Raw genomic sequence first — 24,788 nt, 5'->3', positions numbered from 1 at the left:
TTGAGATACATGCTCCATCTGAAAATTTTTCACGAGTAATCTATCATCATAAACTTTCATTTCTCATTCATTCTGACCCCAATTCTGACCCAAATTTGAGGTCCAGAAAACAGGCTAATTTTGGCCAATTTTTAGGGTTGCTCTTTTGTGAGATGCATTTAGTAATAGGTTTTTTTTTGAAATATTTGATTTTTATTATTACCAATTATAATAATAATAACAATACATTTTGTAATAATTGTACACATTAAAAAAATCAAACTTTGCGTTTAGTACTTATTATCAAACAGTTTCGTAAAAATTACTCTAGTTTAGTGATAATTAACAAACAGTTTGATAATTAGTACTAAATTGTCTTAAAAAATTTTATCTGTTTGGTTTGCTGACAGTTACTCAATTATTTAGTAAGCAATTTGGTTACATTTATCATTACTTGGTAATAATTATCAAACTTTGCCAATATTAACCAAATCATATCAGGTTTTGCTAGAATTATTTGTTAACATTACACTGTTGGAAAATTTGTGTTAAATATAACATAAATCACATGTCCCAAACGGTCCACTCAAATTTTTGTGTTAACATAATATGGAGGTGTTAAATGGTAACATCGATACTATGTTAAAATATTTTATCAGAAAGGAAATGTAATTCTGATCGGAATTTGAGGTCAATTATGTGTACAATTAACATAACTTTTATGTTGAAGTTAAGATTGTAAGATAAAATCACACTCTTTTTCTGTAAATTTTTATTCCCACTTCTGTTATAGGGCAAAATCAACACTATTTTTCTGTAAATTTTAACACATTTAATAATTACATTCAAATTGTGTACTTTAACATATTTTTAAAATTATTTTAATAATTTTACATTTTAAATTTGTTAAGTTAAATTAACATAGCAGGCATATGTTAAATCTACACATGTATGTGTTGATTATTTTACACAAAAATTTTAACAAGGACTTACTTTTTTTAACAAAACTACAAAAATTTTCCAACAGTGCAGTAATAAAATTATTTCGTCGCACTTACCTATACGTTTAGTTGAAACTACTTCACCAAGGTTCTTGGTAACATTAACCAAGCCTGGATTATTACAACCAAGAATTATTATTAGACACTTTTTCAGTGTATATATTCAATTTTAAAATTTTAATACAGCTTAAATTATTATTTTTAAATCTTAATTATTGTACGATATGTCTTTTAGAGTCATATTTGGTACCTGCTGGAACATTCTTGCATCTTAACATTTACGGAGTCCACAGAGATCCTAATTTTTGGTCAAATCCAGAAGTATCCCAGGTAGCAAGGTGACGTTAATATGACGTCAATAATTCGTCATTTTTTGGGTACGACGTCATTTTACCAACTTAAGACGTATAAATGTCGTGACTTTTTTGACGAAATAATAACTAATCGTAGAATGACCTCATTATAACGTACCATTGACGTCATTTGTATAACCATAAAAACACTTCGACAATTTAACCAAACTATAACGTCCAAGTAACGTTAGATTAGTGCCCATTTAATGACGTTAGTTATTTATCCATTGTACGACGTATCTGAGACGTCAGAATTTCGACCAATAAAAGACGTTAGTTAAATCACTTTAATACGACGTTCCTGGTTCGTCAAATTGTAGACCAATAAATGATGTTTGTTAACTGACGTTAACACGACGTACCTGAGACGTCAGAATTTCGACCAATAAAAGACGTTAGTTAAATCGCTTTAATACGACGTTCCTGGTTCGTCAGATTATAGACCAATAAATGATGTTAGTTAACTGACGTTAATATGACGTACCTGAGACGTCAGACTTTAGACTAATAAGGGCCGGTTGCTCCAACCTGTTGGCAAACTAACTAATAGTTAAATCATATATATGTCTTCGTTTTTCCTTCCAATTAAACAAAGATAGACATATGATTTAACTATTAGTTAGTTTACCAATAGGTTGGAACAACCGGCTCTAAAAGATGTTAGTTAACTGACGTTAATACGACGTACCTGAGACGTCAGACTTTAGACTAATAAAAGATGTTAATTAACTGACGTTAACACGACGTACCTGAGACGTCAGACTTTAGACTAATAAAAAATGTTAGTTAACTGACTTTAACACGACGTACCTGAGACGTCAGACTTTAGACTAATAAAAGACGTTAGTTGACTGACTTTAACACGACGTATCTGGTTCGTCAGTTTGTAGACCAGTACCCAACCCAAGGAGCAAAGTGACGTCAGAAGACGACATCGACATAATGACGTCTATTTTTAGTCATTCTTGGTCTATGACGTCGGCGACTAATAATAATGGACGTTTATAAGACAATGATAACTATTTCATGCAGTGTTATAGCTATCAAGAAGATATCATTACAAGATTTTTGAACACTTTAAAGATGTACTTGTTATAGACAAGTACAGTTACTAAGGAAGCATCAGGGTTAGAAGATCGTCACTGTTCACTGGATCATCGAAGTCAAGCAACACGGGCGCGGTACTGTACTAGGATGGGTGACCGCCTTGAGAGAGCGGGGCTATATGCACATGATACGTAAAGAAACAGTTAAAAAACGTTTTTTTTCTAGATAAAGAAGAAAAACGTTTTTTTATAAACGTTTATCAAGTGGACATTTTAACATTTTAATTTCATAAAAAATAATGTAGATTAAAAAGTTGTCGTCTATTTGACGACATTTTATGGTCAGTCTTGTGACTGCCATTCCAAGATGACGTCCAAATGTTCAAAATCTGACGTACTTTTATTTCGTCCCGGCGACGTCATTAATTACGTATTAGTGACGTCAATATATGACGTCACGGAGATGAGACAAAAGTACGTCATTTTTACGGCACTTTGACGTCATTTCATAACGTCGCAATCGTCAGAACATGACCAAAAAATGACGTTAAATAGACGTCACCTTGCTACCTGGGATTTGATCCTGATAGATTCTTGCCTGAGAAGATCCGACATCGTCATCCTTATTCGTATTTACCATTCAGTGCTGGTCCACGTAACTGTATCGGTAAACTGTATTTTTTATATCCTGATATGTATATATAATATCATGTTATATTAACAGATTACGATATGTACCAAATTGTAGGTCAACGATTTGCTATGCTGGAAATGAAGGCCATGATAGCTCCTCTGGTACACAATTTCTACTTGGAGCCTATTGATTATTTAAAGAATCTTCCCAGGTAGCAAGGTGACGTCTATTTAACGTCATTTTTTGGTCATGTTCTGACGATTGCGACGTTATGAAATGACGTCAAAGTGCCGTAAAAATGACGTACTTTTGTCTCATCTCCGTGACGTCATATATTGACGTCACTAATACGTAATTAATGACGTCGACGGGACGAAATAAAAGTACGTCAGATTTTGAACATTTGGACGTCATCTTGAAATGGCATCACAAGACTGACCATAAAATGTCAAATAGACGACAACTTTTTAATCTACATTATTTTTTATGAAATTAAAATGTTAAAATGTCCACTTGATAAACGTTTATAAAAAAAACGTTTTTCTTCTTTATCTATGAAAAAAAAAACGCTTTTTTAACTGTTTCTTTACGTATTATGTGCATATAGCCCCGCTTTCTCAAGGCGGTCACCCATCCTAGTACAGTACCGCGCCCGTGTTGCTTGACTTCGATGATCCAGTGAACAGTGACGATCTTCTGACCCTGATGCTTCCTTAGTAACTGTACTTGTCTATAACAAGTACATCTTTAAAGTGTTCAAAAATCTTGTAATGATATCTTCTTGATAGCTATAACACTGCATGAAATAGTTATCATTGTCTTATAAACGTCCATTATTAGTCGCCGACGTCATAGACTTTGCTCCTTGGGTTGGATACTGGTCTACAAACTGACAAACCAGATACGTCGTGTTAAAGTCAGTCAACTAACGTCTTTTATTAGTCTAAAGTCTGACGTCTCAGGTACGTCGTGTTAAAGTCAGTTAACTAACATTTTTTATTAGTCTAAAGTCTGACGTCTCAGGTACGTCGTGTTAACGTCAGTTAATTAACATCTTTTATTAGTCTAAAGTCTGACGTCTCAGGTACGTCGTATTAACGTCAGTTAACTAACATCTTTTATTAGTCTAAAGTCTGACGTCTCAGGTACGTCGTATTAACGTCAGTTAACTAACATCATTTATTGGTCTATAATCTGACGAACCAGGAACGTCGTATTAAAGCGATTTAACTAACGTCTTTTATTGGTCGAAATTCTGACGTCTCAGGTACGTCGTGTTAACGTCAGTTAACTAACATCTTTGATTAGTCTAAAGTCTGACGTCTCAGGTACGTCGTATTCACGTCAGTTAACTAACATCTTTTATTAGTCTAAAGTCTGACGTCTCAGGTACGTCGTATTAACGTCAGTTAACTAACATCATTTATTGGTCTACAATCTGACGAACCAAGAACGTCGTATTAAAGTGATTTAACTAACGTCTTTTATTGGTCGAAATTCTGACGTCTCAGATACGTCGTACAATGGATAAATAACTAACGTCATTAAATGGGCACTAATCTAACGTTACTTGGACGTTATAGTTTGGTTAAATTGTCGAAGTGTTTTTATGGTTATACAAATGACGTCAATGGTACGTTATAATAAGGTCATTCTACGATTAGTTATTATTTCGTCAAAAAAGTCACGACATTTATACGTCTTAAGTTGGTAAAATGACGTCGTACCCAAAAAATGACGAATTATTGACGTCATATTAACGTCACCTTGCTACCTGGGTTCGGATGCAGGTTGATTTGGTACTTCGCCCTGCTCAGCCACTTCGTGTAAAATTTATCCCTGTCTATAAAACGAAAGCGAGCCCTTGAAACAAATATCGACTTAATAAAGATCATAAAATGCTAAGGAAAGGTTTTATTTGCTTACACAATAATTGTCAATAGCACTGTAATAGTAACACTTTGCACACGTGTCATTATCGGGAACAAACAGAAAATATAAATATAATGTAATAAATGTATAAAATATATTAAATAAATAATTATTTTACTACACATATAGTCAATAAAGTATTACAGTATTTTATTGCAGTATTTTATTACACAATAAAACTGCATTGCAGCGCAGACAAACAATTATTTTTATAAATAATAAATAATAAGTTATGAAATACTCTCCTTGCATTCCCTGTCACATCTGGCCATTTCACTGGCCTCCTTTTTCTTTCTCTTCTTTTCTCATTGCTATTCTCTTGTAGCACTTAGATTTGTTCGGTAAAATAATCACGTGGCTTCGTCATACTTTGTACAATATTAAATACAACGCGTATTTAATAATGTCGCAACAGCAGAGAGATAGAACCCTGACCTCTGCGATGTTTCACAAATAAAAGTTCAATAAAATGAAGTATCAGTACATGAGCGTCGAATCTGTACCACGCAAAAGATATTGCAGTAAATAATAAATAGACGGTTTTTCTTTGAGGATAAGTCATTAGTAACTGCAATAATTTATTTATTATAAAGAGAAAACTCTTAAAAAGTGTTGAACAGTTTATGTAACAAATATGGTGGAAATAGAGAATGACCCTTAACCAATTTTGTGGCCTTTAAGGGGATCCTGCAGTGACAAGCGAACTTCCTCGATGTCGATAATGTCAACCTTTCTAATTTTGTTTTCCCTATATCTGTCTTTGTCTAACGAAATGACATCTGTCCTTTTTTTGATTGCTCGCCATCTCTCGCAAGATCCGGCAACTACTGTTGCTGCTCTTCTTGTCATTCTGCATCCGTATTTGCATTACTAAAATAATTTTTCGATGGATCTTTTTTTGTACGCATTGAATCTTACTTCTACTTGCACGATATTATTCCTACATGTTTTCCCAAGGGCAGATGATAAACATTATGTATGTATAAACTGCAGAATTTTTGTTTTAAGCAAATATTGTCGTCAGGTGACAGCTGCGTATGTGCCCAAATAAGTAATATTTTTAATTTTTTGGTGTTTTTGATATAAAATCGCGTTTGTTATCCTAGATTTTTGTGTGGACTTTAATTCTGTAAAAGATTTTTGCAATTCTATAAAGTCAATTAAAAGATCCATCGAAAAACGATAATGTCGGTAAATCATACGGCTGCAGGATCCCCTTAAATTCGAATCGAATTGTATGCCAAACAATGCTACATGATGGGACATTAATCTCAGCAAATTTTAAGTTGAGGATAATTTTGGAGATACGGGGAGTTAAAGTGGCCAAATTCCCAATATTGTCCAAGCACAAAGGACACAAAAAAAAAGTTAAAACTTCTTTGATAATAGTGGTAATTTGATTAGAATTAGTCCGAATAAATCTCTGACCACCATACTAAAAATCCGACCCCTCCACCCCTGTTGCTTAATTTTTTAAAGGAGCCCCCAAAAAAGTTTTTACTGAATTTCTCGAAAACGGATACAGTTACGAAAAAATGTTTCAAATGGAAGTTTTTATCTTGGAATTCTACACAAATAGGTCTTTTTTATTTTTTTCGTAGAGCTAATCCTTTCGCTCGAAAACTCTCTTACTCGCTCACTCTCTCAATGCAACTTTCTTTTAATTTAAAGTATAAGAACTGACGTTGAGTCTGTTACTAAGTTCTTACCGTCTATCACTTGCAATATGCCAACAATATAACTTTTCAAACTTTTAACCCTCAGGGTACGGACTATAAAAAAGTTACGTTCCGTACGGACATGGATTAGCCTAACCCGGCGACTTTGATTGACTGTATATCGGGCTGTAATTTGTCAATTGAAACAATTTTTTTTTTTGGATCTGAAATTTTCTCAAAAATACAATGGCGTTGATAGATTTATTACATTATTTGTTAAAACAAAGATACATTTGAAAATTTAAACAATTCTCAAAAAATTTTCATGAAAATTCATTTTTTTTTAAATTGCATAACTTTATGAAAAAAAAAGATATCGACATTTTATAAGTCGCGTTTGAAAGCTAAAAAGTTGTTCTTTGAAATGGCTGAATTCGTTTTTTGATCCATTCCAAAAAGTATATTTTTTTTAACTATGAAAATACCCGTTTTTTTGCGATAGCGATATAACGTTACTTGCTTGATTTATCGTAATAACGCAAAAAAAAATATCTTAAAGTAAAAATAGTTTTTTTGGATGTTGTTGATTAATATAATATAAATAAATAACAAAAATTGATTATTAAATAAAATTTTTATTGTATAAAATTAAAAAAAAAAAGAATTACACGGTGTTTCCGCATTCACAGCATATTTTCGCTACATGTTCTTTGCACATAGCCTTGTCACATCCCAGGTAGCAAACACAAGTCATTTTGACGTCAAATTTTGGTCCTTTACTGACCATTCCTGACGTCACTAACTGGCGGCATAATGACGTTAAAATGACGGTCTAATGTCACAGACAATTGACGTCATTTTCTGACGTCTTATTGACGGCAAAAATAGGTCCATTGTACGACATACCGGTTTCTAGAAATGTTTTTTATGAAATTAAAATGTTAAAATGTCTACTTGATAAACGTTTATAAAAAAATGTTCTTTTTCTTTATCTAAAAAAAAACTTTTTTAACTGTTTCGTTACATGCCATGTGCGTATAGCCGCTCTCAAGGCGGTCACCCATCCTAGTACAGTACCGCGTCCGAGTCGCTTGACTTCGATGATCCAGTGGACAGTGACGATCTTCTCACCCTGATGCTTTCTTATTAACTGTACTTGTCTATAACAGGTACATCTTTAAAGTGTTCAAAAATCTTGTAATGATAATCTTCTTGATAGCTATAACACTGCGTGAAATAGTTATCATAAAACTACCCAGGTAGCAAACACAAGTCATTTTGACGTCAAATTTTGGTCCTTTACTGACCATTCCTGACGTCACTAACTGGCGGCATAATGACGTTAAAATGACGGTCTAATGTCACAGACAATTGACGTCATTTTCTGACGTCTTATTGACGGCAAAAATAGTTCCATTGTACGACATACCGGTTTCTAGAAATGTTTTTTTATGAAATTAAAATGTTAAAATGTCTACTTGATAAACGTTTATAAAAAAATGTTCTTTTTCTTTATCTAAGAAAAAAAAACTTTTTAACTGTTTCGTTACATGCCATGTGCGTATAGCCGCTCTCAAGGCGGTCACCCATCCTAGTACAGTACCGCGTCCGAGTCGCTTGACTTCGATGATCCAGTGGACAGTGACGATCTTCTCACCCTGATGCTTCCTTATTAACTGTACTTGTCTATAACAGGTACATCTTTAAAGTGTTCAAAAATCTTGTAATGATAATCTTCTTGATAGCTATAACACTGCGTGAAATAGTTATCATAAAACTATAATCACACGCAACTACATCCACTTATACCATAAATTCGCCACTTCAATCATAAAGTTGCTAAACAAACATATTGCAGTTAATTTTGTGGTTTTTATTTTATTATTACTTTATTAAACAATATTAAGAAGTAAAAATAGTTATATTACAAAAAGACCTTATTTGGACGACTTTAAGACGTCTTTAAAATGATGTCTTTAGATGGTCTAAGAAATGACGTCTTATAAACGTCCATTATTAGTCGCCGATGTCATAGACTAACCTAACCAAAAATGACTAAAAATAGACGTCATAATGATGTTATGGAATAACGTCAGTATAATGTCATTTTTAAAGACATAGTCGCTTTTTGGTCATTTGACGTCATTTGTACAAACATGACTAGTATTTGACGTCAAAATGACTTGTGTTTGCTACCTGGGTATAATCACACGCAACTACATCCACTTATACCATAAATTCGCCACTTCAATCATAAAGTTGCTAAACAAACATATTGCAGTTAATTTTGTGGTTTTTATTTTATTATTACTTTATTAAACAATATTAAGAAGTAAAAATAGTTATATTACAAAAAGACCTTATTTGGACGACTTTAAGACGTCTTTAAAATGACGTCTTTAGATGGTCTAAGAAATGACGTCTTATAAACGTCCATTATTAGTCGCCGATGTCATAGACTAACCTAACCAAAAATGACTAAAAATAGACGTCATAATGATGTTATGGAATAACGTCAGTATAATGTCATTTTTAAAGACATAGTCGCTTTTTGGTCATTTGACGTCATTTGTACAAACATGACTAGTATTTGACGTCAAAATGACTTGTGTTTGCTACCTGGGATCTTAGGCACTTGTAAAAAGTTTTACGGTCCAGAGAACTAGGACACAAATTACAGCGTTTTTGTTTTCACATTTTATTATCAACCAACTCATCTCTTACGTCCATTTCCTCTGGTAAATCGCGCGCATCCAAAAAATCTTGAATCATACTACGCAGATTTGATCGCAACGTAGGAGTAGCTAATCTTTTAATTAGCGTATCGTTATTCGACGCATCGTACGAAGAGTTATGCTAAGAGTAGCACAACTCTTCGAGAAATAACATGCATGCACGGATACGTTATGCTGGTATGCTACAGAGCATCATTTTGAGGTTAGAATGCACAAAAGTATATTAAAAATAGTAAATTATACATACCAGAATACTCTACTGCAGCAAATACTCGAAAAACACAATTTTTTTTTTTTTTTAAAACACGGATTTTGTAACGTTCCGTACGGACTGGGTGTAGACTACCCGAGTTCAATTTTCAAAATCGTATAACTTGAGCACCAAGCGTAGACTGACGCTGCCCCTTGGCGCTCACATCCCAGGTAGCAAGGTGACGTTAATATGACGTCAATAATTCGTCATTTTTTGGGTACGACGTCATTTTACCAACTTAAGACGTATAAATGTCGTGACTTTTTTGACGAAATAATAACTAATCGTAGAATGACCTCATTATAACGTACCATTGACGTCATTTGTATAACCATAAAAACACTTCGACAATTTAACCAAACTATAACGTCCAAGTAACGTTAGATTAGTGCCCATTTAATGACGTTAGTTATTTATCCATTGTACGACGTATCTGAGACGTCAGAATTTCGACCAATAAAAGACGTTAGTTAAATCACTTTAATACGACGTTCCTGGTTCGTCAGATTGTAGACCAATAAATGATGTTAGTTAACTGACGTTAATACGACGTACCTGAGACGTCAGAATTTCGACCAATAAAAGACGTTAGTTAAATCGCTTTAATACGACGTTCCTGGTTCGTCATATTATAGACCAATAAATGATGTTAGTTAAATCGCTTTAATACGACGTTCCTGGTTCGTCATATTATAGACCAATAAATGATGTTAGTTAACTGACGTTAATACGACGTACCTGAGACGTCAGACTTTAGACTAATAAAAGATGTTAATTAACTGACGTTAACACGACGTACCTGAGACGTCAGACTTTAGACTAATAAAAGACGTTAGTTGACTGACTTTAACACGACGTATCTGGTTCGTCAGTTTGTAGACCAGTACCCAACCCAAGGAGCAAAGTGACGTCAGAAGACGACATCGACATAATGACGTCTATTTTTAGTCATTTTTGGTCTATGACGTCGGCGACTAATAATGGACGTTTATAAGACAATGATAACTATTTCATGCAGTGCTATAGCTATCAAGAAGATATCATTACAAGATTTTTGAACACTTTAAAGATGTACTTGTTATAGACAAGTACAGTTACTAAGGAAGCATCAGGGTCAGAAGATCGTCACTGTTCACTGGATCATCGAAGTCAAGCAACACGGGCGCGGTACTGTACTAGGATGGGTGACCGCCTTGAGAGAGCGGGGCTATATGCACATGATACGTAAAGAAACAGTTAAAAAAGCGTTTTTTTCATAGATAAAGAAGAAAAACGTTTTTTTATAAACGTTTATCAAGTGGACATTTTAACATTTTAATTTTATAAAAAATAATGTAGATTAAAAAGTTGTCGTCTATTTGACGACATTTTATGGTCAGTCTTGTGACTGCCATTCCAAGATGACGTCCAAATGTTCAAAATCTGACGTACTTTTATTTCGTCCCAGCGACGTCATTAATTACGTATTAGTGACGTCAATATATGACGTCACGGAGATGAGACAAAAGTACGTCATTTTTACGGCACTTTGACGTCATTTCATAACGTCGCAATCGTCAGAACATGACCAAAAAATGACGTTAAATAGACGTCACTTTGCTACCTGGGATATGGATTAATAATCCGTAAAAAAAGAACAGACAACCAAGGAACACAAATGCAAATAATGTCCGAACGTTCGCGTTTGCTGTTCGTTCTCTAATTGTATACCCAGCTTTAAACGGATTATTAATCCATATCCCAGGTAGCAAAGTGACGTCTATTTAACGTCATTTTTTGGTCATGTTCTGACGATTGCGACGTTATGAAATGACGTCAAAGTGCCGTAAAAATGACGTACTTTTGTCTCATCTCCGTGACGTCATATATTGACGTCACTAATACGTAATTAATGACGTCGCTGGGACGAAATAAAAGTACGTCAGATTTTGAACATTTGGACGTCATCTTGGAATGGCAGTCACAAGACTGACCATAAAATGTCGTCAAATAGACGACAACTTTTTAATCTACATTATTTTTTATAAAATTAAAATGTTAAAATGTCCACTTGATAAACGTTTATAAAAAAAACGTTTTTCTTCTTTATCTATGAAAAAAAAACGCTTTTTTAACTGTTTCTTTACGTATCATGTGCATATAGCCCCGCTCTCTCAAGGCGGTCACCCATCCTAGTACAGTACCGCGCCCGTGTTGCTTGACTTCGATGATCCAGTGAACAGTGACGATCTTCTGACCCTGATGCTTCCTTAGTAACTGTACTTGTCTATAACAAGTACATCTTTAAAGTGTTCAAAAATCTTGTAATGATATCTTCTTGATAGCTATAACACTGCATGAAATAGTTATCATTGTCTTATAAACGTCCATTATTAGTCGCCGACGTCATAGACCAAAAATGACTAAAAATAGACGTCATTATGTCGATGTCGTCTTCTGACGTCACTTTGCTCCTTGAGTTGGGTACTGGTCTACAAACTGACGAACCAGATACGTCGTGTTAAAGTCAGTCAACTAACGTCTTTTATTAGTCTAAAGTCTGACGTCTCAGGTACGTCGTGTTAACGTCAGTTAATTAACATCTTTTATTAGTCTAAAGTCTGACGTCTCAGGTACGTCGTATTAACGTCAGTTAACTAACATCATTTATTGGTCTATAATATGACGAACCAGGAACGTCGTATTAAAGCGATTTAACTAACGTCTTTTATTGGTCGAAATTCTGACGTCTCAGGTACGTCGTATTAACGTCAGTTAACTAACATCATTTATTGGTCTACAATCTGACGAACCAGGAACGTCGTATTAAAGTGATTTAACTAACGTCTTTTATTGGTCGAAATTCTGACGTCTCAGATACGTCGTACAATGGATAAATAACTAACGTCATTAAATGGGCACTAATCTAACGTTACTTGGACGTTATAGTTTGGTTAAATTGTCGAAGTGTTTTTATGGTTATACAAATGACGTCAATGGTACGTTATAATGAGGTCATTCTACGATTAGTTATTATTTCGTCAAAAAAGTCACGACATTTATACGTCTTAAGTTGGTAAAATGACGTCGTACCCAAAAAATGACGAATTATTGACGTCATATTAACGTCACCTTGCTACCTGGGATGTATCTTTAATCTTTAACTTCCCATTAAACAGGAAATCCACCTCTTAAACGAGGTATAGGCGTAGGCCGGGACGGAATCGTATCACGGACGCATAACACTTGCATATGATTTGCATGATTGATATTAAATCAATGGTTCTAACCATTTCGATAACCCTTGTATTGGTAATACTATTTATATTGCTTATATAAGCAATTTTTAAAAAATCTTATAAAAAGCTTATTAACAATAAATTTTAGATATCGTTATCATCTAAGACTGTCCACGCCATTCAAATAATTAAACAGAACATCATAAAAGCGAACGAATAGTCAATAGATCACACAGAAAAAAAAAGAATATTCTCGATTTGAAAATATATTTAGTTCCAAGTTTCAACAACATGAAAATCTTGAAATAAGATTATATTGCGTTAAACGAATAAAAATTTGCTTGAATGAAGTCATTATATAGTTCAACCAAGAAAAAAATGTTGAAATAAAAAGTTGAAATTCTAATAAGAAAATATAGATTGTTTCGTATATACGCAAGATTTTCCTTTCTTGAACTATATAAAACTTTGTTTAATAATAATATATAAATAACATCATTCAAGCAAATTTCCTTCGTTCAATACAGTATAATCTCATTTCAAGATTATATATTCTTGCGTATATACAAGTATATCAGTTGATTTGACACTTGTTTTTTCCTGTGCAGTACCAGAACTGATCAGTCACTTGCAAGCGTTTCATATAAGAACTTCGGTTTATCGTGACACATTTTATAGAAACGGAAACATTTGTAATAATGTAATATTTCTAAAATATTTAGAAATTAAATATATTTTTACTTTTACATGTTTGTTATGTACATGCGCATTTTTTAATGAAATAAATAATACATTATATTCATTTAAAATTTGTTTGTGATAAAGTATCAATAAAGTATTTTAACGCACTTTTTACTGACCAAACGTATTTAAGATATAAAGACTGTAAATAATACATATATTTAGTGATTTGTGTAATTTAAGAACTAAAAGAAAATATCAACTCATAAGAAAGAGGGTATAGTGCCCAACAGAATGTTCGTAACTTTTATTTAAAATAATACTTTAACAAACGTTTCGGTCTGTTATCATCAGATTATCTTTAGTGTAATAAGTTAAGATAATACATAAAGACTAGTAAACAAAAGGAGAAAAATAAAAACCGCAATACATTGCATTAATCGTATATTAGTTCTTATCGCAATATAAAATTCGAATCGAACGCAATCCTATTTCTTCAAAGTATAAAAATCGAGAAATGAACTGAAATAAGTAATGGACACAAATAACAACATGTCACATAACATGTCACATGACAACAACATTATCTAACTAATAACAATATTATAAGTGAAAATTTTACAACGTGTCTTTTTGCGTAGAACACCATAATCACCTCATCACAATACTTATGTTACATATTCAGAAAATATTTTTCTTACTCGTTAATTCTATGACATGTTATTAAGTATTTGTGAATCCGTAATTCATTTCAGTTTACTCCTCGACTTTTATACATTGAAGAAATAGGATGAGCGTTTGAATCAAATTTTATATAGCGATAAGAACTAATGTGATTAATGCGTTTATTGTGATTTAAAATTTTTATCTTATTATTTACTGGTCTTTGTGTTATCTTAACTTATCACATTAAAGATGGTCGGATCTTATATAGCGATAAGAACTAATGTGATTAATGCGTTTATTGTGATTTAAAATTTTTATCTTTTTATTTACTGGTCTTTGTGTTATCTTAACTTATCACATTAAAGATGGTCGGATAATAGACCAAACATTTGTCAAAATATTATTTTAAAAAGTTACGGCACGAACACGCTGTTGTGACTCTATGCCCTTCTTTTTATGTGTTGATTTCTAATTAATTGAATTTTTAGACATTAAAAGAAGACAGCAGAAGGAAACAAAATTTGCTTAAACTGGCTAATTATTTCGTCGGCCGATAATGATCACTATTATATTGCTATTACTTATTCTTATTCTACTGATATGTAATTATTATGTGCATTATCATGGAAAAAAGGGGCGACTTATCAATCTTATACCAGGACCATCAGGTTATCCAATTGTTGGAAATGCATTTCAATGTTTTGGTTCACGAGGTAAGTTATAATTTCACATACACAATACTCCCGTAAATAAATATTCGCCTGTATGAACACAAATTTTTCAATAATATTTGCAAACATTTTTCTCTGAGATATATAATTATCGATATTATTGCACGTTAATTACTTTTATTACTTTATTTTGATTATTGGAGTTATTTGAAAAACAATAAAATATCTAGATACATACATTAAATATAACAAAGAGTCAATCATACATATTTTGATCAATATTTATAATATGTCCGTAAATTTACATAATAAACATATACATACATGTTTTAGAAGAACAATGGAAGATTCTGATTACCCTAACTGACGCGTTTTATCCCATTGCAAAAGTATGGGGATTCTTTTTTCCCGTAATATTCATCAGTCATCCGAATGATTTAGAGGTATGAAATAGTATATTGTGCACCAAGGGGCGAAAGTAGCGTTTTTCAGACGAGTGTGAAGTTTGCCGCCCGAGCCGAAGGCGAGGGCGGCAATCATACGAGTCTGAAAAAGCTTTCGCCCAGAGGTGCACACGATATTTTTCACAATATCTTTACGGAAAGTTCGACTTCCATGCCTAGAGAGAGGCGAGAGTGGTCAATTTCACGCCAAGGCGGCATAGCGGGCGGAAAGTAACCACTTTCCTCCCTAGGGCGGAAAGTGACCACTTTCCACCCGCTAAACGGGGAGGAAAGTTGTTACTTTCCTCCCTAGGGAGGAAAGTAGTTACTTTCCGCCCGCTATGCCGCCTTGGCGTGAAATTGACCGCTTTCGCCCCTCTCTACAGGCATGGAAAGTCGAACTTTCCGTGGAGGTGTTGTGAAAAAATTTTTATTCTGTATCTTTTTATTAATGATATATTAGCGATAAAATGTTCACTTTTTTATGTTTTTTATTTTGTTTAAATATGTTTATTCGTCAAAAGTCTGAAATGATCGTATATTTAAAATTAAAGATGATTATCTCTTCATTTAAATCTCGGAGATGATTGAATATTTAAAATACTTTTGAAATCAATTAATCAATTATCCAATGACGTCTGAATTAAATAACGTTTAACTTAATACCTTTTGTAATTTCAGACAATATTAAGCAGTACAAAACATATCGAAAAAAGTATCCTTTATGATATTTTACATCTGTGGTTCGGTACTGGTTTACTCACTAGTGGAGGTAACATAACGATATTAATATAAATAATGGTATATGTTTTATTACATTTTGCTTTGGCTTCTTATTAAATTTTGTTTTAAGTTTTAATTTTGATAACAGAATAAATCTATGTAATTAAATGTAAATAGCATAGATATATTATATCACGCAAGAAAATTCAATCTAAAAAAAATTTTACTTTATTTCTTCCAATCGATTATCTTGAATTAGATTAATATTAATAGTAATTAGATTTACATATATGTTCACAATATCTCATATCAATCATGAAAAAAATAATTGTATTACTAAATATAAAAAAATAATTTATTAAATAATATAATCACATAAAACATAAATATTATAAAAAAAATAATAAGCGTATTACAAAGAACATTTTTCTTGTATGTTTTATTACACGATGATGTGTTGGCGCAAAAATTTAAACGTCTATTACAAAAAGAATACATTAAATTAAATAAAGAAATATATATCTCACTGCAATAATTGTTTCACATCGTTATCCTACAATTATACAAATGTTATTTATGTTTCAGGCGCCAAATGGCATTCACGACGAAAGATATTAACCCCCACATTTCATTTTAATATATTACAGCAGTTTATTCAGATTTTGATCGAAGAAGGTGAAAACATGACCAAATCTTTGAAAAATGCAGGAGACACAGTTGTGAAAGATTTAGTACCATTTTTTAGCGAACATACGCTGAATGCAATATGTGGTATGATGTGTTCATAACTGTACATTTTAACTGTAAATTTTATTTTATAAATTCCTATTGATAAATAAAATTATACTAAAATCAAATTTTTAAAACTGTAAGTATCAATATCACAACATAGATACTGATTTGTATATAATTTTGACAGCCATAGATACTTTTAAAATATATATGATAATATTATCATAATACTTTTACAAATGCGTTTGCAGAAACTGCCATGGGCACTTCTCTACGAGGCCTTGGTGATTTCCAGCAGCAGTATCGAGAAGCGGTTCATCGGATGGGCGAATTTCTTGCTTATAGGTATAATAATTCATGTTTTTTTAGATGTAATAAATAACTGTATATCAATATTTTGTCTTAATTAATATTTAAATTCGTATTGTATAATTATATGAAGACGTAAGTATAATAATACAATACTTAATGTAAAGGTGAATTATCACTTTCGTTAATTAGAAATTTATGAATTACATGTATGTTAAATTATTTATTTAAAAATATATAGAAATAAATTTAAGAATAAATAGTTAAGAAATTGTATTATGCTTATACTATATAAGATTTTACATATCTCTATAGCATAATTATATTAGTGTTTAAGGTAGTTCTCCGGTCCTTGTACTAGAGAAAATCGATTTTCTCTAGATTTTCTTGAAACTGTGAATATACGTTAATTTAGGTGTGCTTTATGCGTGGTCTAAACTTTAGTACCTCTTGCGATATAAAAAATCAAGATACTGAGCCTCAAAGTTTCAACTTATTTTACTAAATTTTGGTAAAAATTGAAACTTTGGAGGCTCAGTATCTCGATTTTTATAGTGTCTGCTACAGTAGAGTATCTGCAGTACCTCTTGCGGTATAAAAATCGAGATACTGAGCCTCCAAAGTTTCAATTTTTACCAAAATTTAGTAAAAGAAGTTGAAACTTTGAGGCTCAGTATCTTGATTTTTTATACCGCAAGAGGTACTGAAGTTTAGACCACGCATAAAGCACACCTCCCAATTCACAGTTTCAAGAAAATCTAGAGAAAATCGATTTTCTCTAGTACAAGGACCGGAGAACTACCTTAAATGTATTCTCTTTCAATATGATTATTGAAATATTACTAATTGTAAAAATATATTAAGAAATTAAAAATATATTTTACCAAATTATACTATCACTTTCTTACAGTGACATGCCTAACATTTATTAATTATTTAGAATAATGAGGCAATGGCTGCACATCGATTGGATATTCTCATTGACGTCAAAAGGTAGAGAGCAAAAGAAGATGCTGAAGATATTACATGGATTTACTGAACGAGTAAGTAATAATGCTGCTTAATATTATATTTAGACATTATATCTATTTGGAATTATTAAAACACTAAAAAATTACAATATAATTGTCGTGTAAAAAAATTATAATTTATAAATATTAACAACACACTACTAATTTTATTTATGGAAGAATTATTAATGTTGTATTTACATAGATAATTGCTGAAAGAAAACTTTATCATGATCGTACTAATGGGCAATACTTGAAAAGCTTTGATAATGACACGTCGGCAAATAGAGATGATGCAGAACCGGTAGAAAGTACGTAATGTAATGGGGGCGGGGCTCCGTTTGCCTATATTCCCAATTGCCATCAACAGCTTTGTTTGCCGCAACATTTTGCCTACAGCTTCGTTTGCAAAGTAATATAGCAAAACTTTTTGTTGCAATAGCAAAAAGTTTTGCTATTATTGCAAAATTAATTAGGTCTTGCAGCAAAAAATGTTAGTTGTTTTATATTTAACAAATCTATATTTAACAAATATAGCTTTGCTATAGTAGCAAATCCTTTTTTTCCGTGCGTATATATATGTGCGCAATAAAGTTATATGTGCAATATGTGTATGTGCGCAATATAATCGTGTGCGCAAAGTGTTAATATAATTTCCTTATTTTATGCGTGCACTATGGCCATGTGTGCAATGTATATGTGTGCAATAAAGTCATGTGTGCAATGTGTTTGTGTGTAATAAAGCCATGTGAGCAAACGCACATGCGTATTTTTAATTATTACATGTGCGCAATAATGCTTGTATATAGGCAATCGAGAATATCGGCAAACAAAGCTGTCGGCAAAATCTTGTAGGCAAACGAAGCTGTTGGCAATCGGGAATGTAGACAACCGGACCCTCCCAATGTAATCAGTAGCTATTCCTCAAATCTGGTTGGTACTTAATATCATAAATTATATTTTACAACTTATAAATATTATAAATATAAGTTAAATTCTTAACGTATTTAAGTTTATGTAATAAAAACGTGACAGAAAAATTGGGCTGTTAATTTGATACAGACATGTTAACATATTTCGATTTAGTACGAAGAAAACGGCTTGCAATGTTGGATCTTCTAATAGCAGCATCTCGTGATGGCCTTATGACTGATTCAGATATTAGGGAGGAAGTTGATACTTTTATGTTTGAGGTACGTAATTTCTTTTGTAACCTTTCTCATTCATTATTTGATTTATCGATATATAATACATTGAATGTATACGATTATAGGGTCATGATACTACAGCGATGGGTCTGTGCTACATTTCGGCACTATTAGCTGAGCATAAGGACATTCAGGTACCTATCGTCTAATATGAGTCACTATTCCTCGGCAAAGAAATTAATTGATTTTAAAAGTTGTTTATTAATCGGTCTGTATACGTGTGTCTGCGGCGTCCGTGCGAAAATGATATCTGCTCATAACTATAAAACTTGCAAGCCTGCCAGAAAATATTAAACAAATCAAAATAATTTTAAAATCGTCGACTACAATGTAGACAATGTTTCGTAATTTTTTTTTCAGATTTTTTAAGATATTTTAAAATAGAGAAAAATTGCGTCCAACGTGATAGACCCACGTATACACTCCGAGGATGCAAAAAATGTATACGGACGGAGGATTAAATATGAATTAATATCTAATTTTTTAAATGTTTTTTTAAGTGTGTATATGTACACAATTTAAACAATAGGATTGACAATTTTCAAGGATAAAACAATAAGATTGTTTCGAATAACGTCGTGTATGGAAAATATGCCCGCGCACGCATGCGTATACGCACACGCTTAAGCGTATGCACATATTTCAAATGTTTTTTTTATATCTTAAGTGTAATTTATACACATTTGTACACATATTTCAAACAAATTAATCAAAACATTTGTGAAATAAATATTCCTAAGATATATTCGTTTTTACGTAAAAACATCACAATAACAAAAAGACGCCTTTTAATTAACAATAATGATAACAGGATCGTGTCAGGAACGAAATTGATTCTGCTTTGCAAGAGAATGGGCAGAAGTTTACTATGAAATTGTTGCAAAACCTACCATATTTGGAGAGATGTATAAAAGAAGCATTGCGCTTATATCCCAGCGTGCATGTCATATCACGTCTTCCTGGAGAAGACGTAAAATTACGTACGCATCTAACCAATTTTTGACGTAGAACTACGTCTTTATCGACAGTAAGGAGGGGTATAAGGGGGGTATAAGGGAGGGGGTATAAGGGGGTGGTATATAAGGGGGAAGGGGGGTATAAGGGGGGGTATAAAGGAGGGTAAATCTAGGCACAGCCTGCAACGAATGCAACGAAAATATGTCACACTTTGAACGTTTGTATCTTCGAAACTAATAATCGTAGAATAATCAATAACATCTTATTTTAAAGCTTAAGAAGTCCCATTTATGATAAGACAAGTCGGAACCTTTCACTTCTTACCTCTTCGATGCAGTAGCGTTAGAAAGTTTAGCTAAATTTCTTGTGCTATTTTCGAATGCAACGAAAATATGTCACACTTTGAACGTTTGTATCTTCGAAACTAATAATCGTAGAGTAATCATTGACATCTCATTTTAAAGCTTAAGAAGTCCCATTTATGATAAATCAGCCTGAACTCTCTATTTCTTTCCGTTTAGATATAGTAGCGTTAGAAAGTTTAGCTAAATTTCTCGTAGATGCAACGAAAACATGTCACACTTTGAACGTTTATATCTTCGAAACTAATAATCGTAGACTAATAAATGACATCTCATTTTAAAGCTTAAGAAGTCCCATTTATGATAAAACAAGACCGAACTCTCTATTTATAACCGATTTTCTTGAAATGGAATTATTATAAGAACCTGACGTCTGTCTGTATGTCTGTCTGTCTGTCTGACCGTGAACTATTCATTCGTTAATAGACCAAATTTTAAAGAATTATGTATGAAATAGGGGTAGAATTTTCCGGAAATGACGGTGGTGGGGTTACTTTTTCGATACCGATTTTTTTAAACCGGTTGTGCAGTTTTTTTTGTTACCGATTTTCTGGAAACTGATTTTTCTAATTTTTCTAATTTTTCGGGAAATAATTTACCGAATTTTAATTTTTTCTAATTTTAGTATTAATAGTATATTTTAGACTTTAGACACGCGAAACTCATGTTCGACCGTTAGACGCCGTGCCGCCGTAAGCGGTGAGATCCCGACGACGGGCGGAGGCGCCGTACGGCAAACCGGGCTCGTGCGACGACCGGGTCCGCGCAAGCGCGGACCGGCCGCCTAGTAGTGCGTCACATTGTTTTGAGCCTTTCGACTCACGAGACTCCTAGAGATATCATTGCCACCTTTGACTAGAGAGGATACGGCCTTAGAGGCGTTCAGGCATAATCCCACGGATGGTAGCTTCGCACCACCGGCCGCTCGACCGAGTGCGTGAACCAAATGTCCGAACCTGCGGTTCCTCTCGTACTGAGCAGGATTACTATCGCAATGACTGGTCATCAGTAGGGTAAAACTAACCTGTCTCACGACGGTCTAAAGAAAGATGTCCTGACAGTATGAAATAGGGGTCGAATAAAAAGATCAGGATGTACAAGATTTATTCCAGGAAAAAAAATAAAAAAAATAAAAAAAATTTAATATTTACCCCAGAAGAAAGAAAAAAATCAAACAGGCACAGTAACAACTGTGCCGCAACCAACAACGTAGAACTACGTCTACTGTCCAGGCACAGTAACAGGATTATTCCATGGGCGATATAGGCAATGCGCCCCCCTTTCAGTTATATATGTTCTAAGACTGTCACTAGTTCATGTTCAAGTATTCAGCAAGGGACAGTTGAATAATCCTGTTACTGTGCCTGGACAGTAGACGTAGTTCTACGTTGTTGTTTGCGGCACAGTTGTTACTGTGCCTGGACAGTAGACGTAGTTCTACGTTGTTGGTTGCGGCACAGTTGTTACTGTGCCTGTTTGATTTTTTTTTTGTATATATTTTTAAATATATTACGCAACATGTCATCAAATGTATGAAGTAAATACGCATAAAAAGCAATATTCCCGTATATTTTAAAGATTTAAAAATTTGTATATTTTTATCGATAAGTTTCTTTCTAATCAATATTTTAAAATTTTATATGCAAAGTTTCATCTAATACAACATACAGTATTTTCAGAAAATAATATTAAACGAGTAATGCTTAATAAAGTTTAAATAATAATTACATTATATTTTTTATGATCCAAACTATAGGCAACTATTCTTATGTTGTATTAGATGTATAATCAGTTTTAAAATTTTAATACAGCTTAAATTATTATTTCTAAATCTTAATTAATGTACGCTTTTTAGACTCATATTTGGTACCTGCTGGAACATACTTGCATCTTAATATTTACGGAGTCCACAGAGATCCTAATTTTTGGTCAAATCCAGAAGTATTTGATCCCGATAGATTTTTGCCTGAAAAGATCCGAAATCGTCATCCTTATTCGTATTTACCATTCAGCGCTGGACCACGTAACTGCATCGGTAAGCTGTATTTTTTTATATTCTGATATGTAATACCCTGTTTATATTAACAGATTATGATATGTACCAAATTATAGGTCAACGATTTGCTATGCTGGAAATGAAGGCAATGATAGCTCCTCTGGTACACAATTTCTACTTGGAGCCCATTGATTATTTAAAGAATCTTCGGATACAACTTGATATGGTACTTCGCCCTTCTCATCCACTTCGTGTAAAATTTATCCCTGTCTGTAAAACGTATGCAAGTCCTTGAAACAAATATCGACTTAATAAAGTTCATAAAAAGCAAAGGGAAGGCTTTACTTGCCCACAAAACGATTGTCAATAGCGTCGTAATAGTGACACTTTGCACATATGTCATCATCAATCACAAAATTAAAATATAAATAAAATATAATAAATATATAAAATATATGTATAGTGGTCAGCCGCGATGACTTTGTAACATATACAAACATAATATTCAAATTAAAATAGCGCTTAGAATAATCAATGATTTAAAAGATAATTTTAACATGAATAAAACTTTTTATCACATTTTGATTAAATATCTATTATAATAATTGTAAGTTTTTAAGAAAAAAAGATCTTCATAAAACTAAACTTTCACAGTATCAGGTTAATTCATTTTCTCTAATTATTATTTATAAATTGTGGAAATAAAACGATTGAAATAAGCGGGAAGAAATGATTAATTTTACACAAATAGGTAATGCTTACCGCAAAGTTGTTTAACCGGCGTCAAATGTATTTCCAGGCTTCTTTCTCCTTCTCTTCACAGATTAACAGAACTTCTTCTCATTCGCATCACGATGCAGAGTCAAGAGACACGGTAGTGTCTCGCGCCAAGTACACGCGAAGCGAGACCGCACCGTGACTCTTTTATGCGAACGCACGAGAGTTGCAAGTACCCGAGATTTTGAGATCTTAATAACGAATGAACGGATCAAGTTCTAAGTAGGCTTGATCGATAGCTTCGATTTGAGTTATGTAATAAAAATGTTTTTATTTTTTTATATTAACTATAACACGAATCTGTAACTTATACGAAAATAAAATAAATAACGTCTAAAATAACCCAGGTAGCAAGATGACGTCTAATTGACGTCTAGAGACGTCTCTAAACGTCAATTAGACGTCATTAAGACGTCATTTCACGTCACTCTGCTACTGGGGAAGTATATGAAAGTAATTTTTGCATGCGAGTACCATTTTACTCGTAATTCTAAGAAATACTTAATAAAGGAATAATCTCTTAATGAAATTGCTCTCTCAATTTATATAAAACTAGCGATGCTGGAGCCGTCTGTTTTACCGGCATTTTTTTGTCGAAACGTAGCGTCGTTAATATTTGACAGAATTAAAAATCCTTCTCCAGAATTGCAGTACATACATTAATGATTCAGGGGAACTCCGATTTTATATAGAAAACGAGAAAAAATTACGGAAGTACAGATTTCCTTATCTACTTTTATCCCAATATGGCGTCTCGAGTTGTGGCGAGCTGTCAGCTCGTCACAAGATGTATTTCATATAAGAGATATACCATTGGTACGAACGCGAAAACAAGTTCCCCTGAATTGTACAACAATAAAAACATCGATAAACCCCCCAAATCAAGATTTGGAAGCGTAATATCCCGGGAAAAAATGTTTATATACAATTTTATCTAATTATATCATATATTATATATAATCATATATAATAAGATCTATTTATGTATTCATTTATATGCAATTTTATCAAAATATTTATAACTCCATATCAAATTATGCAACATTATATTACAATTCTTTTCTGAGTAAATAATTACATGTAATTATATCAAGATATGTATAACTCCACATCAAATTATACAATATTATATTAAAACTCTTTTTTGAGTAAATCATTATATGTAATTAGATCAAAATATTTATAACTCCATATCAAATTATGTAAAATTATATTAAAAGTCTTTTTCGAGTAAATAATTATATGTAATTATATCAAAATATTTATAACTCTATATCAAATTATGCAAAGTTATATTAGAATTTTTTTTCGAGTTGAGATACATCAAATTATATACAAACTTATATATAATTACGCCAAATTAGATATAATTATACAATATATATATTTTTTAATGTTTGATTGAAATAATAAATAATAAATTCGCGTAAAAATACCATTTTTC

General features: G+C 32.6%; 1 protein-coding gene and 2 long non-coding RNA genes across 4 annotated transcripts; 1 reads left to right on the top strand and 2 right to left on the bottom strand.

Annotated features, from left to right (window-relative positions):
* Positions 1–7,218: 7,218 nt before the first annotated feature.
* On the bottom strand, positions 7,219–8,797 carry LOC139786921 (uncharacterized). The gene is made up of 2 exons (XR_011722464.1): positions 7,632–8,797; positions 7,219–7,515 (listed from the first exon to the last, which is right to left on the bottom strand). It is a non-coding gene; the product is annotated as an uncharacterized lncRNA (long non-coding RNA).
* A 4,626-nt stretch (positions 8,798–13,423) lies between these two features.
* Positions 13,424–22,899, top strand: LOC139786918 (cytochrome P450 4C1-like). 2 transcript variants are annotated; one of them, XM_071726025.1, is made up of 13 exons: positions 13,424–13,509; positions 14,645–14,869; positions 15,161–15,270; positions 15,952–16,042; positions 16,579–16,764; positions 16,977–17,070; positions 17,975–18,077; positions 18,250–18,355; positions 19,131–19,237; positions 19,318–19,386; positions 20,064–20,232; positions 22,427–22,606; positions 22,684–22,899. In XM_071726025.1, the coding sequence occupies exons 2-13, from the start codon at positions 14,713–14,715 to the stop codon at positions 22,860–22,862; spliced, it is 1,551 nt and encodes a 516-aa protein (XP_071582126.1). In that variant the 5' UTR covers positions 13,424–13,509; positions 14,645–14,712; the 3' UTR covers positions 22,863–22,899. The 2 variants fall into 2 exon arrangements, with proteins under 2 accessions (XP_071582126.1, XP_071582127.1); XM_071726026.1 differs by lacking the exon at positions 20,064–20,232 and having other exon boundaries at positions 13,426–13,509.
* LOC139786920 (uncharacterized) lies at positions 21,408–22,812 on the bottom strand. Its single transcript, XR_011722463.1, has 2 exons — positions 22,674–22,812; positions 21,408–22,537 (listed from the first exon to the last, which is right to left on the bottom strand). It is a non-coding gene; the product is annotated as an uncharacterized lncRNA (long non-coding RNA).
* Positions 22,900–24,788: the final 1,889 nt, after the last annotated feature.

Source organism: Temnothorax nylanderi, unplaced genomic scaffold (assembly GCF_030848795.1).
Source record: "Temnothorax nylanderi isolate EJ_2023f unplaced genomic scaffold, tnyl_v1.0 TNYL_tig1192_pilon, whole genome shotgun sequence".
In the NCBI taxonomy this organism is placed as follows: Eukaryota; Metazoa; Arthropoda; class Insecta; order Hymenoptera; family Formicidae; genus Temnothorax; species Temnothorax nylanderi.
Note: the sequence above shows the minus strand (reverse complement) of the source record. Positions and strands in the feature narration are given on the sequence as shown.

What these genes read in the sequence shown, in the direction of transcription:
- LOC139786918 (XM_071726025.1), top strand. Translation starts at nt 14,713, where the DNA reads ATGATCACTATTATATTGCTATTACTTATTCTTATTCTACTGATATGT. An exon ending in GGCGAATTTCTTGCTTATAG is followed by an intron (nt 17,071 to 17,974) that starts GTATAATAATTC and finishes TTAATTATTTAG; the next exon opens with AATAATGAGGCAATGGCTGC. An exon ending in TGATGCAGAACCGGTAGAAA is followed by an intron (nt 18,356 to 19,130) that starts GTACGTAATGTA and finishes ATTTCGATTTAG; the next exon opens with TACGAAGAAAACGGCTTGCA.